We start from the raw sequence: 18380 nt of genomic DNA on the forward strand, positions 1-18380 counted from the left end.
TGCGAGACAGTCATTCTTTTCTTATTAGAAAATGCACAGAACGTATGTCAATTCTTTGTATTTTTTGGTCCATTTGAATTCACACTGTAACAAACCACATCAGGGTTCACTTGCAAGCAAACCGGGACTCTGTTTTAAAGTCCCAGTCTGATTATATTTTTTTATTTAAAGTGTTTTTTAATCAAAATACTAATAAAAAAAATCTGTGTTGGAGTGGTGGAACCTTCCGGTTTGGTCCCCTTCACGCAACATATGGATGGATATTTGGGCTCTTAGATCAAATAAATATAAAAACCTCCCAATTCATGAATTTTTGTAAAACTGACCTTGTGTGGGTGTCCGCTGGTTATTTGTGTCGGAATATTGTCCTGGTTTTTGAAGACGATACTTCACAGAGAAGTTCTTGATTTCTTCGTCTCATCTCCACCAGCTTCATCAGACGTTTTCTCTTCTTCTTTTTGAATTTATGGACCACATTTTAGCATCAACAGATCGAGTTCATGCTTAAGAGTAAACTGACCCAACACTGAACAGACAACGCTGCTTCCCAATGCATGGTCAAGGGTTTTTGTTTATATATGTACAGTTAAAATCACAGTTTCAACAAAATATAAAATAAATAACATTAACAATACTAAGATAAATGCATTCTGAGTGACAAGTCCAGTAAAGAATTAGGCATCTTTTTTTTTCTGTTAATTTAAACTACAGACATTTGTTCTCGCCAAACAACATTTCCCATGAAGCACTGGGTGGAATCCTCCCAATTCACATATTCATTATGTTTTAGAAAATATTTGTCAAGTCGTGTTTCATTGGTTCCTATTTTTTTTGTTTTTGCATCTGGAAATTCCTCCCACCTCCTTCAGCGAATAGACCAACCACAGATCAGCCATGGGGATCCCTGCAGCCAATCAGGAGGAGGCGTCCACGGGAGCATCTGACAGTGTCAAGGACAAAAGGTGAGAGGTCACAGAGGCAGAGGTCAGCAGCAGCAGGGCCCAGGTACGCCACCCTGGAGTGTGTGTGTGTGTGTGTGGGTGTTGGTGTTACTGTACTCTCAGAGGCAGACTCAAGGCTGTCAGTCTTGCAGAAAACTGATCAGTTTTTTGTTTTGTTTTACAATTGCAATGCATTTTTAATCTTTATAAAAGAACAAATTAAACTTTTATTCTCAGTTGTAAACAAACAAAAATAAATTACATATATGTTTGAGAGAAGTACATGCTCTGCAAAAACCAAATCTTAAGAAAGTAAAAAGACTCATTTTTCACGAAAAATTGTCAATAGAAAAATAATATTAGTTTGAGAAAACACGTCTTAGTTACTAGAATTTTGTTTTAAAAAATAAGAATTGCTGGACGGACCTTTTTTTCATCTCTGGCAGATTTTTTTTCACATTTATAGATTTTTTTTTTCAAATTTGAAAAGTTTTTTTCCATATTTGTTTAATATTTTCTATCCCCCTTTCAGGGTGATGGGGTTGCTGGGGCCTGTCCTGTTGGGTCAGGTCCTCTGAACTCATGGAACAAAAATGTTCATCAAGCAAAGCTAACCCAAATGAAACCCGATGAGGATAACATTTAAAAAAAAAAACCTGCCCGTCTGTTTGGGAACCACTGAGTTCTGTGTGGAGTGTTAGAGGTCTGCTCCTGTCGCTCTGCAGGCTCACACAGACGCAGCGTAAAGTGAGACGTCTCAGCTGCAGGACCACTCTGACTAATGACTTGTTTCTTTTCAGGCCGAGGCGCTTCGCCGTCGTTTTGCCTGAGTGTCGGATGACAGCAGGACTGGAGCTACATTCACACCGCCCTCAACAACATGCGTTCAAGCCCCCACCTTTGTTGAAAAGTCTATGTAGGTGCTATAGCAAGTTTCTATGATTGTTTTTGGGCTTTACACACAAAATGCACAGCCGTTGAACGCGCGTTGGCAGTTAAACCAGGTAGAACTTTGACCAATCAGGGACTTGGATTTGGTAGTGACGTATGGATGACGTCCGCTATAATTCATGGAAGTGCCAACAATTTGGAAATTGATCATAAAAAGGAAATTGTCTTTGATATATCAGAAAAGAACTGGATCGAGGTTTACACCGCTTTGACATTTTGCACCAAGCCTCTTCCGACTGTAGGTGGTGCACACGCGCTAATAAACTGTAGAAGAAGAAGAAGCCCCTCCCTGCTCTGGGGTGAACACATTGGGCCAAACCGACGGTCTAGAACACGCTTGGTGTGAACATAGCTTCTCATCAAAGCGTCAGTAACAGAAGTCAAGAGGACACCCAAAGATGAGCACACTGGAGACATTTCCTTCAAGTGGGGCTCATGAATTCAAAGGTGTTTGAGTGAGGTCTCAACCAAACTGTTGGCTTCATTTAAACCCTCATCTGTCCCTGTTCCAATGCTCAGTTTGAATGTCAGCGTGGAGCAAGCCTCTGCGGTGCGATTGGCCGATTGCCGTTACTGTGCCTGATGGGTCGTAAGCGTCATCACCTGTTACGGGAATCCCTGATCGCCTGGCGCCCTTCCAGAGCGCGCTCTGTGAGTACAGTCACACACGTGTGCTTGAAGTGTGTGCATGTCGGTGCGTTTCTGGACTCCAGTGTTTTATTGCAGCATCTGTGATGTTGGCTGGAACTCAGTATAGTCGCAGCAGAAACTCCCTCCTCCTGACGAAAAAAAAAAAAAAAAAAAGAAGAAAAAAAAGGGGGGGGGGGGGTCCAGGGACGAGAGCGATCAGGAGAATCCAAAGAAACAAAAGGAACATGTTCCTTAGTGAGAAATCTGTTAGAAAATAGACATCAGGTCTTTGCGTAAATCAGTAGTTTGAAGGAAGCGGCAGCCTTCCTATGTCCGTTTGATGACAACAGAAGTGAAAGGAGCAAACGGGAGGCGGCAGGGGAGCAAGAAGGGCAGCGAGGGCCGGTGGAGGCGGGCGGAGGGAGCAGCCGGGGCTCCAGCTGAGACAGAAACAGGGAGAGACTCGTCGATTGCCGTCTTTCCTTGACCGTCCTGAAGAAAGCGCAACCGCAGGGTGAACAGAAAACCAGCATTTTTCAGATGCACTAAAAGTTTATGGCACAGATGAAACTCTCTCCTGGTGAGACGCAGCAGATTCTGTCGCTCATCTCCCAAACGTACGAAAAAGAGAAAAAAGAAATCCCAAATTGTTTGTTTTTTTTGCCTCCGTCAGTAAAGACTGTGGTAGAAAATTGAAAAGAAAAGCAGGAAACAGGAAAAAAAACCGAAGGGAGAACATGGATTAGACAGAAAAAGAACACGGCGTGATACATTCTACATAAAAACCCTTTAAAGTTTGAATACAAAAATAAACTCCTGTTTGGTGTGGGACGTGCTGCTCTGACGAGGATCGCAGTTTTGTGTTGTTGTGTTGTTTTTTTGGGGCGGAATCCTGCAAACTCAGTCAGTTTGGTTCAGAATTTTCTGGCGGTGTAAACCCGCTCCGCTGATCCGAGTTCTGCTTGGGATGTGTTATAGCAGGCGTTTTAAGACAGATGGATAAAAAGAAAAACCGGGGTGTCAGGTTAAAAGAGGCAAAAGAAAGAAAAAAAGGAGGGAAAACTTGAAAAAGAGCAAAGCAAAGCCGTGGCAGTCGGAGATATTCTGGTTCTGAAGAAAATCCGAATGTGGTAGAAAAAGGCTGCAGGTGTTTGAGAGGAGAGATGAAAGGCTGTGACAGCAGTCCTGCGGGACGGTGGAGGGAGGAGTGGCACTAAGACTCCGAGGAGGTGCGGGAGCCACCGTGAATGAGCGCCTTGTAGATGTTGGAGGAGAGGAACCGCGGGTAAGAATCCCTGTGCATGAGCGTGTAGATCTGCAGCTGGGCGTCCTCGAACGTGTGAGGCGTGGGGTCCTGCATCTTCCTGTTGATGACCTCCCGCACCCGGGCGTCCAGGCTCACCTGTGGAGAAACGCGTTTGTCAGGAGGACGGGGGCAAAAGCTGGACCTTTTGACCTCCACACATTCATTTGAAACCATTTGTTAGGAGGATTTCATATATTTCAATGTGAATTGATAAACTCCACTGATCTGATCTTATTTTATGTCTTTTCTTGCATTTGTGTTAGAAAATAAAAGCACTTTGAAATATACTCCTCTTCTGCTCTTTCTTTTTTTTTAAATCTTTTTTTGAAAAAAAAATCCAGTTAGGTTCTTGAAATGACACCAGTTGGCATGAATACATTAGAGGAAAAGTACGGTTAACCTCAATCATAACTTCAAGTTGCAGTTCTGAAGTTGCAAAAGTAGATTTAAGCCCCCATAAAGGATTACAAGTCCAGATATGTGGACATCATCTTTTATTTATTTCGTTTATTTTTTTATAAATATATATAAACCCTGCTGCTTTTACTAATAAATGTTTAATTACATTATCTTTTAAATTCAAAACACAATTAAATCCTTAGAACAAAAACACTAATAACACAATATTTTAATATATTCAGAAAGGATTCTGAAAATGATTTTGCATCAAAAAAAGTCACTTCCATTCAACTGTAGTGGGAAATTTCAAAGCAGCAATGATACAACCGAAAAATGGAATTGTACTTAAAAAAAACAAAAAAAACAGCCAGCATCCTCTTGTAACCCCTTGTGCTCTCCTAGGCACTTTAAGATTGGGAGTGGGGTCATCTAGACCCACTAGACAGAGGAAGGAAAAAATGAAACTAAGACTGAGACTAGAGGAACTTTTAGTCAGTGTCTCCATACAAAATATCACAGTTCAAGAGGAGAATGATCAGATTCCCCTGCATGTTGATTTTGGACTCTACCACAGGCTAAAGCTGACTTTTTCATTGACTCCACACAAATTCTTCGCCAATGTTCAGAAAGTTTGACTTTGGAAATGTTGTGCGTTAGAATTTTTGCTGCACCGTATTGCAGCATCAGCCCAAAATGTGCTGCCGCTAGACCACCGCACTGTGCCTGATGCTCAAAAGGCGCCACAGGACCTCTGACTGTGTCTGTACATGGGCCTGACATTAAAACTGGATGCCCCTGATGCACAGATCATGTTGGGTGTGATCGTAGCTTTAGTCTCACTGGAACCTTCTGGATGTGCATGAGGGCTTAAGCGCACCCCATGACATATTTAGAAATGGTTTTTATAATCAGATTTCCATTTTGGCAAAACACAGACTATGGACTTCTTGGATGTCAACAAAATCCAACATCATGTAGTGAGATTGTTGGAATCAGAACAGTTCACAGATCCGACAGAGGGAGATCAGGTTCTTCTCACACTTCTCCCACTCTTTCAGGTTCCCTGAATGCCTCTCCATCGCAGAAGGTTCCTGATCAAGAGAAGGTTCTGGTCTTGTGGATCACATTCTGCCTGCTTCTGCTTAGGAACTTTAGTTCCTCCCAGAGTTCTTTCCCTCTGGGAGAAGAGGCAGGACAGCTCCACACAAATCTGGGTTTCTGACTCCAGCTGATGACAGGAGGAACCAAAACCAGACGCTCCTCATCCTCAACAGGGAATTGGTCCAAAGCCTGATCTTCCAGAGTCTCGGAGGGAACGGTGGCATTAGAGAAGAGATCCAGGCTCGGACTAAAATAGGATGTAGCCACCTCCAGTTCTCCATCAGGGCTGGCAAGAGACAAAGGGAAGCCTTCTCTTCTCTAAAGGTCAGCGTGCAGGTACGTGGCAGATTGAAGGTAAGCTGGTTCTACCACATCTAAAGCAGCCGTGCCAAGTTGGCTACGGCTCAGCAATAACTGAAAATTCCTCTGGAAGCCCAGAGTTTTCCATACATGTCACACTGGGAATGTTCTGGATTACTGTTGTAGTTCCAGTAGAAGCTTGTGAAGACATTGGTCAGCTGTAACACACAACAACGCCTCCTTCCAGTCGTGTGAGTGATATAATCGCTCATGCAGGGATATTTACAATCAATCATTTCAAACTGTATTTGTAGAGCGTTTTTCAACATTTAATTCATTCCTAATGTGCTAACTGTTTTCCTTCATGTTGTTTCTTTCTTGTTTCCAGAAAGTGAGACTTAAAAATAAAAATGGTCCCAATCAAAATAAAGCATCAAATGCATAAACGTGTGTCCTAAAAGGCAACATCAAACAAAACATTAACCACATATATGCTGCAAATGATGAAGAATGTCGTTTTGACTGTCATGGCCCAAAGTAGATGTATTCTCTGACTGATCCACTAGAGGGAACAAACTATTAGCTCTTCCACTAATCTCCAATTCTTCCTCAGTCCAGCTCCCACTCTAACTGGAGCTCCACGCTGGAGTGACTCATCTTTGGAAGTTTTTCTTTTGTCCTGGAGGATTTTGGCAGCATCTGCTTACAGTTTTATTTGATTTTTTTTTTTTTTTTTGGTGTTTAAAGATGTTACAGTCTGGATGTTCAGCAAATATTTGGTCCGGTTTTTAATACAACTTTTCGTATAAATCAGAAACAACAACCTGTTTTTTTATGCCTGACATTTATGCAAATGTGTTTGGGTGGATGAATGTCCTTCCTCTTCACAGAGAATCAGAATGTCATGACAACGATGTCTTTTGTAAAACTTTTATACGCTGTAAGCTAGTTGACTCGTCTTGGTTCTACACCTTTCCAAGCTCTCCTCAAAATCAGCACAGAGGAGAATAGTTTGCCTCTTTAGGAGCTGGGAACTAGAAATAAGGAAATTATCATTGAATTGAGTCCAAATCTATTTGCTCCGACCTCTTGACAATAGAAAAATATGACTCAAAAACTCAAATTGCTTGATTCAAGAAAAGCTTTATTCTATTTTATTCACATTTTCAAGAGCGGATCTTGTATTTATTTTCTGAAGGTGATGACATCTCATCACCTGTCATTTTTGGATCCATTTTAAGGATGTTATAACAAGTTAGACTGGCATTCATTGCCAATATTTTAGAAACAAACAAAAATGAGATTGATGTTTTAAGAATGCGTGCTAGATTTAGATTTTATGAGGATTTAATAAGATGGGTGAACTTGTACTAAGATCCTAATCTTATTTAGTTCTAAAATGAATCATTTCCACTTAGGCCTGCACAATAAATCGAAAATTTCTGGTTATCGCGACATCAAGCTGTACAACATGCATATCGCAAAAGAGGGCAGAAATTGCAATAAATGGTTACCTTATATGCTCTAAAACAATCTTATGGCCGTTTGGAGTATTTAACAAATCAAATATATCCTTTTATGCGTTTGACCAATCGGATGGAGCCCCTCACGTTGTTGGCTGTGAAACTGTTGCAGTGAAATGGTAATGATGTTTTTGGTCGTTTTGCCATTTGTTCTTAAACCGCAAGTTACATCGTCAGATTTGTCATCGCAATATTGATCACTAATATCGTGAGTTTTCCTCATTTTGTGCAGCCTTTTTTCCACTTATAACACTAGCTTTTGTCACTGTAATTAAAATGAACCACAATTCAGTACATAAAACTCAAAAATGCAAACCATTTACGTAGAACTAGCAAAGAATATGTATCCATTCCTGTTTTTAGACTCATTGTTATTGCAGTGTGGAGGCTGATCTTCCTATTGGATCACAAATGAGCTGCCATCCTTCATGGGAATCCCGCTTCCCCAGATTCTGCCCCCCCATGGCAACGCTCACCTTTTGGGTTTTCTTTCCTTCAAATCACCTTTTTCTTTGCAATAGAGGGAAAGGAAGGAAAGGGATGCGGCGAAGTGAGCGAAGGTTTTTCGCACAGACAAACTAATTATTCTGTGTTATCCTGCAAACTCAACATATAAATCTGCCACAGCTGGCTCCTGGATTATGGGCTGACATTTTGTTCTCACTCTGATGTTCTGTCATTAATCAGTTAGCACAGAGGCATGAACACACACACACACACACACACACACAAACTAACACACACGGAGTGGATCGGTAGGCCCTGCAGCCTCGGCACTAGCAGATATTTATAGAAAGACCAGCTTTCTCTCATGTTTTCCCACTGATCTTATTCAGGAAAGACGGCTACACTCTCTCACACACATGTACACACATGTACACACATGCACACACCATGTCAGATCAAGGGCAAACGTGCAAACAGTTTCGGTGCCAAACACAAACGTCTGGGTATCTCTGGGTTTCCATGTGTGTCCATAAAAAGCCTCTCACGCCTGAAGATGATGAGACCAGCAGTTTATAGCTTTGTGTAAACACACTGTACACACACCCAGTGGCACACATGTGGACAAATATACATACAAGCATGCCGGCATCTCATCACGCCTGAAAACAGACTCTTCTGCTTCTGGCACTGCAAAGCAGTGGCTTGTTTGGAGCAGAGGAGACCCATCGTTGTCTAACGGTATGACTTGCAACCATCACACGGTTAATCAGCAGGACTTATATGTCACAAGGTTTGGGTCTGTGGGGGACACTGAGCATGTCCGTAATGACTGACCAATCAGGGACTTTGAAGATGCAACGCAGAAATAAAGTTGGATAAAGTTGAGGAGGAGCTGCTGTGTCTGTGAATGCAGGTCAGTGCAGAGCCAAGAACCGGACTGTAGCACAAACAGCGGCGTTCAGTGGGTATAAAAACTGTCTGCTACTGTATCTGTGGTCTGACCCATTTCATCTCATCAGTAAATGAGAATATTTCTCAAGCACTGCCTCTGGATTCTGGTTTGTCAAATAAATATTAGTTCACACATGTTTGTTGGCTTTTTCCAATCGTTAAAAACTAGTTTTCTAAGATTATTTTCAAAGCTAAGGATATATACTGTGTGTATTTGTCAGTCACTTAAATAGATAAGAGTCTGTTGTTTTCATCTATGGTACAAAGACAGATTCTAAAAACAAAAATCCAGTAAAGAACACCGTAGGATTTTTAAAGTTTTTTGTGGTAATAGTGCAGAAAATTTGGATTTAGTTTCAACAAACAATCAAGAATTCTGTTACTTCTTCTTGAGGAAGCTCTTCTATCCTCCACTTGGTTTGTTGAATCCATGTCACCTGTTTGAACTGGTAATCTGTATAGACCGTCAGACTGAAACTTCTCCACCATGACTAAGACCAAAGAGCTGTCAAAGTACACCAGGAACAAGACTGTTCACCCGAACAAGACTGCGACGAACCGACCTATAATAAACAAGCAGCTTGATGAGAACAGATCAACTGTTAGAACAATTATTAGAAAATGGAAGAACCACAACATCACTGACAAGAACATCATACCAACTGGGAAGCATGGGGGTGGAAACATCATGCTTTAGGATTAGGATACTGATTTTTAGGCAGGATTCTGGAGGTTCTGGAGGGTTCTAGTCTTCTAGCCAGTCTTTTCACTCCAATCCAACAGAGGATCTGTGGAGGGAGTTTCCAGCAACAGCCTCAAAACACCACTAAAGAAGATCTGCATGGAAGAAATGGTCCCAAATACCTGCGCTGAACATCTACAGGAAACAGTTGACCTATGGCATCAGGGTTACATTACAAAGGAAGGAAGGAAGACTCCAGCTCCTTCCTCAAAGCCAGATAAAACTGTTCCTTTTTCAGTACTGGCTGCAAACAATCACAATACAATGTGACAACAAATGGTTTTCATGTGACAGAGTAGGTCATCCATTCATTGTCAATCCCCACCTATTTCCTGTGCAGGGTTACAGGATTGCATGATTTTATCCCAGAAGCAGGTGCACCCTGACCGTTCACCCGTCCATCGTTCGTCACAGAGAGACAGTCGGTCCCAAACAACCACACCAACGGGCAATTCAGAGCCACTACTCACCCTATGAAGCATGTTTTTGGACTGTGGCAGGAAGCCAGAGCCAAAACCCACCCATGCCGAATGAGAACACGCAAACTCCACACAGAAATAACACAGGTGGGATTTGAACCGGGGCCTTAACCACCACACCACTGCGCAACCCACAAAAAGGATCCTTCCATGGAATCTGAATTCAAGAACAAGTGAAAAAAAGACTAAGGTTCTTCTTAACCAGGGGCCTCATTTATAAACGTTGCGTACGCACAAAAGAAGGCGTACGCCACTCTCTACGCTATAGTTGATATTTATAAAAAGCAAACTTGACGGGAAAATGTGCGGTCCTTCACGCAAGCTCTGACCCAGGCGTACGCACAAAAATCAAACGAAAATTACAACAGAAATTCAAATGAACACTTATTTGCAGAAAGAAAAGTGAAATATGTTCTGCAATATTGGCATGTTGTGCGATTCATCCTCATAAATAATATAGTTAACAGAACAAAATAATGTACAAAACTGATATTCCCGTCAATGTGTCCGTCTGGCGGAGCAGATATAGGTGTGGGCGTGCGGACGGACGGACAGACGTACTAATTGTCCACTGGGGAAAGTTGTTTTCATACTAAAACATTTCTTCATAAGGTACAGAATTATGGTATTCATGCATATGCCTTTAGTTTGTTTTATTTTTGATAAAACAATGTATGGCGCATGTCTCAACCATTCACAAAGCAACAAGAAATTACATTTGCGCGGAACAATTTCCCATTTCCACGTGGATTATTACCGACATCTGTAGCTTGTCAGATGTAATTAAATGGAGGGAAATAAAATGCCCCATCACAATGCGTAATGACGCACAATGGCTGATCTTGCGCTCTTAGAAGATGTGGCAAATGGAAGAATTCGGAGTGAACGCATCTTTAGACAGCAAGAAGACTTGTTGGCAAACGAGGACGAGTGGCTTATGAGTCGGTTCCGACTTCCTCGAGCCGTCCTGTTGGACCTCTGCGGGCTTTTGGGCCCGGCGTTACAGAGGAGCACTCGGAGGAACCACGCGAGTCACCCGGTGCATCTGGCGCTCTGGTGCCCCCCCTACACAAAGTTTTATAAATGAGGCCCCAGGTCATTATAAGTCAGCTCTTTACCATGCAGCAGGTTTGTGCACATGTTGGTCCGCCATCAAATCTCACCGGCGGGTTAGAATTGGTTTCTGCTTTCTGAACAAACTATGAAGTTGAAATTGATGAGGTTGGTGTTGGTTTCTCTTTGACATTTGGTAAACCCGGTTAAACAAAAACAATGTGTTTCTCAAAATGAAATCCTGGACCAGTTCCAACCTGTTCTGAGATTACATGTAGATTTGTACATTTTTTACTTTTTTCCAGACCAAAAAGGAAGTTTCAGATTGAGGGGACACATGTTTTCAGGACCTCTGACGCATACTGTCCACAGCTTCATCAGGGGCCCAACCAATCACTTCCTTAGAGACCCACTTCAATAAAAATGGTGTTTTTTGAGTTTTTCATATGTTCTTGTAGCGTTTTTTTTCATGAAGGAGGACATAAAGAAAATTAGATTAGAATTCTTTACCAAGTACTCCTTTTACTTTAAATATTTTAAATCAGGAGCAGATCGAAAAAGACTTTAGTGGTAATGTCCAAACAACAATCTTCATGCCACAGGCTCCCCGCTCCGCTCATTCTGATGCATCCAGTTGCAGACAAATAGATAAATCTATGTACGGCTTTATTTTCCTTGTTTCAAAGTGAAAATCTTAACCTCAGAAAAGCGGAAGACATCTGTCCATTAATACACTTTGGGTTAGGAGGAGGGATAAAGCAGACAGGGAGCAGTGTGCACGTGCACATGGAGCTACATGCACGCTGCGAAAGTGAACCATGTGATTGTAAGGAGAATGAGATCCTCCCCAGCCAGACCAGGAGAGAGGGTGAGACCCCCGGACCAGGAGTCCCCCTCACGACGGGACCCAAGCAGTCCGGAGAGGGGGGCGGGCGCCCACCCACCCAGCCAGTTGCAGAGGAAACCCCCCTGTAGGGGCCCCCCCGGCACCAGACGGGATAGGCGAGCCCGGCGTCAGGACCCCCAGGCCACAGGACAGGCGCGATCCACCATACCAGGTGGACACCGAGACGCGGGCCAAGGACGAAGCCAGGACCCAGAGGGCCCAGGAGCAGCCCACCACCCAGCCGGAGCCTCGTCTCTGCAGGCCAGCCCAAGCGCCCGACCCAAGCAGCCCAAAGATCACGACGCAACCACAGCTCCACCCCTATCTCCCCACCCAACACGTTCCTCAACCCCTCAGAGGCGAAATTCTAATGAACTGCTGTTCTGCAGGAACTATGTCCTAGAAAACAGCACAGGCTTTTGAATTAGGGCTGAAAAAAGTATAATCATAATTAAAAGACCTCTGGTGGATAACTAAATAAAATGGTTTTCTTGTATTTTTTTACCTGCTTTTGTCCGTCTCTCGCCGCTCAAATGAATTTCCCGCTGAAATCGTTTTTTCCATCACTTTAATTTCTCTTTGGTTGACAAAGCTGTTGTTGCAATACACAAATCCAACTAAATTACATATTAGTGTCCATTTATTTACTTAAAACATGAGTATTAATTTGTGGGTTAATTTTGTATTTAATATAAAAAAAAATCTATCTTAAAACTGCAAAACTAGAAATATCTATTTAACTTTATATGTAAGTAATCCTCACAGCTAAACATTTCTTTCTTCTGTATATAATGACCTTAAAGTCAATTTGATTGAATATGGAGTTAGTTTTTCTAATCTTCAGTTTCAGTTTTGCTCTAAATTCCGAGTGTGTCGCCCCCTCATCGTCCCGGCAGTTTTACCTCTTTTGGTGAAAGTATTGAAATGTAGTCCTCATAGATGGAACAGGCTTTTTCCTCAATGGCGCTCTTATTGGCTTCTTGCTTGAGGTCTTCGCAGGCCAGCCAGAACAGCATGTTCTCCTCGCTGTACTCCGTTCGCAGGAACTCTCGGAAAACGTTTCGACCCGCCGGGTTCCTCATCAGCTTGTCGAATGACTGAGACCACAATCGGATCTCCTCCACTGAGGGTTTGGTGCTGTCGGGAGACAAACGGAGACTTTTCTTAATCCACACAGAAGGTGTCTTTAGAAAGTTCAAGCAGATTCCACCCTGACCTCATGGTAAAGATAGTATGAGGGGAAACGTTTGTCTCTGTTTTCCATCAGTTTTTAGGAAAAGGGCTGTCTTTAAATCAGTTTTGCTGAGTCAAGTGTCAACAGTTTCTTTTACAAAAGCAGCAGCGGGAATCAGTCTGAGGACAAAAAGCTGTTGTGGTTCCCACAAATCTGAAATCAGGCCAAACGTGTTGAAATGTGCACGCTGCAGCGAGGAATCAATGTCAGAACAGGCTCAGCTACAATCTGACCACCGCTCCTCTGCAGAGAGGGCGGGGCCGCGGGGGTCAGCAGCAGGCCGAATGTTCCCCCAGTGGCACACACTTGCATGAAATGAAAAAAGCATTTGGGAGTGGGAGCACAGCATGGCACACTCACCAAGCTTCACAGTTTATGGGTTCCATCTTGTTATCCTGCGATATTTTCTTCCACCTCCTCCTCCGTTTCCGCCGCTCCTCTTCATTCCTGACGGTGAGACTGACATGATAAAAACGGCTTTCAGAAAATAAAAAAGATACACACACGCACAGGTGTGCGCACGTGTAACCCTATTGACGTTAATGCAAGTGTGACGCACTAATGCATTAGGATTGATGGAACCAATTCACCGAAAAAAAAAAAAAAAAGTGGGCATTAAGTGTTCTACATTTAAATATTTTTTAAAGACCTTAATCACTAAATAAAGTTGAACATAACTGTATTTTACAGACTTGTAATGATGATTCAGGTTGAACTATTCATAAAACACAAGAATTTAAATGCAAGGCACAACTATTTCTATGACACATGTATTAATTTTCTATCTATTGTGAGGCACATTACTGCATTTAGTTACTGGGTTAACTTTGTAATTTCAATTGTTTTAGAACAATTACGTTTAGAAATAGTTTAAAACCAATAATTTAGGAAATTGAAATGATGACGTTTAGATTAAGCTTTACCTTAAAGTACATAAAAAAGTGCAATTTAAATAAAATGTAGTGTTTTTATTTAAGTCTCTGTTTTTCTAAATGTCTTACTGTGTAAACGATGGAAACTGATGTAAAGTGAGTTATTTTCCATTCAGCCAATTCTGGACTACGAGGAATTCTATTTTGAAAGTCTAACATTTTGAACATTGCATATTTGTTATCGCAACGATCATCAGAAAAGAGCCAGCTGCTGTTTAGCAGGTGAAGTACAGTGACAGAACACAAAGAGAGACAACATGATTTACACACATTAATATTTACTGTGTGAGTTTATACTGAAGCTTTATCTCCTAGAAGAAGCGAAGTGGGCAGAAGTAGAGCAAACCTAACTAACAACAATCAAAGCATTGTCCACTGAGAAGCAGCGTCACCATCCAGATGTGTGCTCCTATTTCCTGCCAAAACACTGTGAATACACAACACATGGTTGTGTTGTTTATCGCAGGACTTACGTCCTAAAAATAACCTGCAATAGGTGAAGTAGGATTACAGATGTTTGAAGGTTGTAAAAGCCCTTACTATGCACTTTTCTCTGACAAACATGAATATTTTTTACACTTCTCTGTTTTTATTTAGTCCAAATTAAAAATTAAGTCCCGTATCATAGAACAAAAACCAAGGATTTGCATGGGATCCAAGGCATACCGTCATTTTTAAACTACGAAAAATGCATAATAAAGACGAAGAAGAAGAAAAATCACATATAAGTCACACTGGAGTATAAGTCGCACTTTTGGGAGAAATGTATTTAACAAAATATGTGAACAACATTAGGAGTTTCATCTTGAAAGGCAAATCATTATAACGTAATAGATAACAATAGACCCTGCGACAGACTGGCGACCTGTTCAGGTTGTCCCCTGCCTAGGACCACAAGTGACCGGGATAGAGTCCTGCAGCCCCGTGACCCCGAAAGGGAATAAATGGAAGAAGATGAATGGATGAATGACAATATTAGACTGAATATATTCATGCTTCACTACTGTGACATGATAACGCTTATTTAGCTGCATGAAACATAGTAAATTATGAGCAAATACTTAGATAACCATAGAATAAAGAAGATGCTAACACTTCAAATCATTAAATCCATTGAATTCTTCATCCTCTGAAAGCCCGGTATAAGACTGGGCCGTGCTTCTTTTTCTGGGTTTCTGTCAGTATTAAATAGTGATGCAGTCACCTACAGTTCCCTCTAAATAAGAGTTTACACGTGACTTTTACTCTAACAAAAATGGTATGCGAGTCCGGTAAACTGAGCACATTCTGTACAGTAGACATGGCATCAAGGAGTTGGACAAGGTCAACAGCCAATTACGGAGCAGAACACAGTTTGGTGTGTAAAAAATACCCCAAAAACACGCAAAATTGCAAAGGTGAACCGCGGTGTAGCAGGGGGCCGCTGTAAAACATATTATTCATCTAGTTGTCTTGTTTCGTCTAAAGTGCTTTTCCGGTCAGAGTAGCAAAAATATTTTTTGAAGGGAGTACTTCACTGGTTTGCAATGACTTGTGACTGGCTTCAAAACTCAACATTGTAAGAAAGTATAAAAATGAGAGTCACATTTCATACTGAATAAACATGCCTGGACTCTCTTTAATTTGTCTCCAATGAGTCTCATCTTGGATGCAGAAGTCACCAACCCATTGGATCTCTCAAACTTTTAGTGTTTTCTGAATTACTAATTAGAAGATAGTTGAAGGAGGTTTTGGAGTATCGCACGATGACTCTGTCGCTATTTTAATGGAGCTGTTTGTAATTAGTTAAGAGCTACACCACTAAGTGAGACAAGTCTTTTAAGCTCTGGGATAATAATGGAAAAAAATCAATAGGAGAAAAACACTGTAGAGTAAAAAGAAGAAACAACAGTTGATTAAAAAAATCTGGGTAAATTTAAAACATTTTAGACAAATGTTTAATGAAGCAAAAACAAACTTTATGGAAAACATGAGACCTCTTACATCTGGAAAGCTAACAAAGAGCAAGAACATCAGAGAAACAGTCAAACATGGTGGTGGTAGTATGATAGTTTGGTAGCATTGGTAAAGCCTTAGGGCTCCTTAAACCACGTGCGGTTATAAATTCAGCACTCTAGTGGAGTGTGTTTCTCCATCCCTGCTGGTTTGCCTGCACTGTGAAAAAAAGAATGGGTTTCTCACCATGAACAGCTGCAACAGCAGCACCAGCAAAAGCAGCAGGCATTGGGCCGTTGGGAATTCTGGGTCGTTACGCCCCGCCCGCCTCCGGTCCCGCTCAGAGCTGAGGTCTCGCTGCGACCTCCCCCCATGGCCAGCTCGCCTCCCCGCTCTGCCGGGATTGGACCTGTGTACTGTGGGAGACAGGAACAAGCTTTTCAGGACCTGCGTTTCAAATCCGCTTCAACTCGTACTTTTAAGAACAATCAGTAAGACTTTGAGCAGAAAAGTTTGATCATGCAAGCCCATGACTGTGAAAAACAGAAAGCACTGCAGTTTGCAATGTGTTGAAACTTCATATTAGCTTCAGCAATATAAGCAAGTAGGCATTTGAATAACTTTACAAAGTGTTTCAGGTACTTCCTGTTTTTGAGACAACATGTCTTTCAGTTGTATGTTTCTGTTACCTGACTGTCAGAAAACAGCAAAGAGCCCGTAAAAATCTCAAAAACTTAAAACGTTCTTAAATACTGACCTGGTTTAAACTGAAAACTTTATTTGTCTTTAGTCCTTTTTGCGCAAAGACAGAGTGAAAATCTCTGGAGACTTTGAAATGCTGAAAGCCAAAAGCATCATCCGTGACTTTAATCGCCAGCAAGTCTCATTTCCTGTTCACTTCCAAACTCTTCCTGTAAAGAAGGAAATTGACTTTTACAGGCAAGCTTGTTCCTAATATATCTTGTTTGTAACAGTTTAGGCTAAAATGAATACAATTTTATGAAAACTGTTATAAATCAGAGCTCATTTAACTTTTTTGCGAATTTTTCCCATTTCTTGGACAAAGGAGGATTTTGTTACGGCTTTTTTGTGTAGCTTTTAGAAGTGGTGAGTGTGATCACATTGTGCAGTCTGCATGCCTTTTCAGTTCTATCAGTACATACGGGCTTGTTGGCAAATATCTGATAAGTCTTTACTTTCAGTTTCAGGTAGTTAACGCTGAGTGATTCATTCAGAGGCCGACTAAGAGAAACGCACTAATCTTTTGTGATTCTCCCATCCATCCATCCATCCATCCATCCATCCATCCATCCATCCATCCATCCATCCACTTTTCTTATCCTGTTCGTGGGACATTCCAAGTCCAGTCAGCAGCTATAATCTCTCCAGTGTGTCAAAGGGCCCTTCCTGCTGTGTAACATTCCCCAAACACCTCAGCAGAAAGGAGTTCAGATAGCCTTCTTGCCAGATTCCCAAACCAGCCTGACTCTTGTGGTTGTAATGGAGCAATGTCTTGACTTTAAGCTCGTCCTGGATGACTGAGCTTTGTTCCTTATGTAGAAGGAAGCTCATTTCTTTCACATGAACCTTTGGAGACCTCTTACCTCATTTCAATGGGCCATAAAAAGGGAGTCTCTACCCCAAATTTTCCTGAAATGTGTGTTTATACAAATGCCTAAGGCAGTGGCCTCCAGCCCTGTTCCTTGTGAGCTGCTGCTTCGCTTATTTTCCAGCTATTACTAATTACTGGTCATCTGGATGAGGTGTGTTCAGTCAATCAGAAGCTCAGTCCAGCTAATCAGCAATTACTGGAGCGAGGTTAGCTACACAACAAGCAGGGCAGTAGCTCATAAGAAACATGGTTGGAGATGCCTGGTCTAAGATATAAAAAAAATAAATAAGTAAATAAACAACTTTTTTGAGCTGAATAAAAATCCCTCAGGACTAGAGCTACGTTCTCACGGGGCTTGTGGAATGCGTGTTTAAGGCATTTAGCAGCTTCTTGAATGCACGTTTACTATATGGTGTTCACACTGGGAACGCAGAGAGGGGTTCTTTTTCTTTTTTTTTCTATTTACTAGCTCATGTCTGCCACCTACAGTTGGAAAAGGCTTGGTGCTAAATGTTGAAGCGGTGCAAATCTCGCAAATCTCGCTCCAGGCTTTCCCTTTCACAGGGCTCTCGTATAATTCCGAATTATAATTTAAGGAAATGTCATCTAAATGTCACTACCAAGTCTGAGTCTCCAATTGGTCAAAGTTCCGCCTGATTTAACTTTCAACGCCTGTTCAGTGGCCATACGTTTTGTACGTAGAGCCTGAAAATGGCTGTAGAAACTTGTGTGGTGATCCAAAAATGCAAGAGTTTTGGAAGTGGAAGCCTGAAACAGACGCATACGAGCGTTTACATGGACTTCTCATTGTAAAGTGGTCATTTGAACGCACGTTGACGAGGTCGGTGTGAACGCAGCTTAAGACAACTTTAAGTTTGGAAGCAGTTTAAATAGTTACCTAACCTAGAAAACCTTTTGTCTTCGGTTCATTAACGTTTTAGGTTTTATAGAGTACAGA

General features: G+C 41.7%; 1 protein-coding gene across 6 annotated transcripts in view; it reads right to left on the minus strand.

Moving 5' to 3' along the window:
- Nucleotides 1–553: 553 nt before the first annotated feature.
- The window catches only part of LOC101158610 (regulator of G-protein signaling 17), a 55313-nt gene continuing 37486 nt past the window's right edge, over nt 554–18380 (minus strand). For 4 of the 6 annotated variants that reach the window (XM_011477657.3, XM_011477658.3, XM_020704932.2 and 1 more), the window contains 4 exons: nt 16057–16226; nt 13304–13402; nt 12612–12846; nt 554–3924 (listed from right to left, as the gene is read on the minus strand). In XM_011477657.3, coding sequence (XP_011475959.1) covers nt 3736–3924; nt 12612–12846; nt 13304–13402; nt 16057–16226 — 693 coding nt within the window. In that variant the 3' untranslated portion in view covers nt 554–3735. Of the gene's footprint in view, nt 3925–12611; nt 12847–13303; nt 13403–16056; nt 16227–16567; nt 16724–18380 lie in introns of those variants that run through there. The other 2 variants (XM_011477660.3, XM_004071055.4) reach the window with 2 other exon arrangements.

This window comes from Oryzias latipes, chromosome 7 (assembly GCF_002234675.1).
Source record: "Oryzias latipes chromosome 7, ASM223467v1".
NCBI lineage: Eukaryota > Metazoa > Chordata > Actinopteri > Beloniformes > Adrianichthyidae > Oryzias > Oryzias latipes.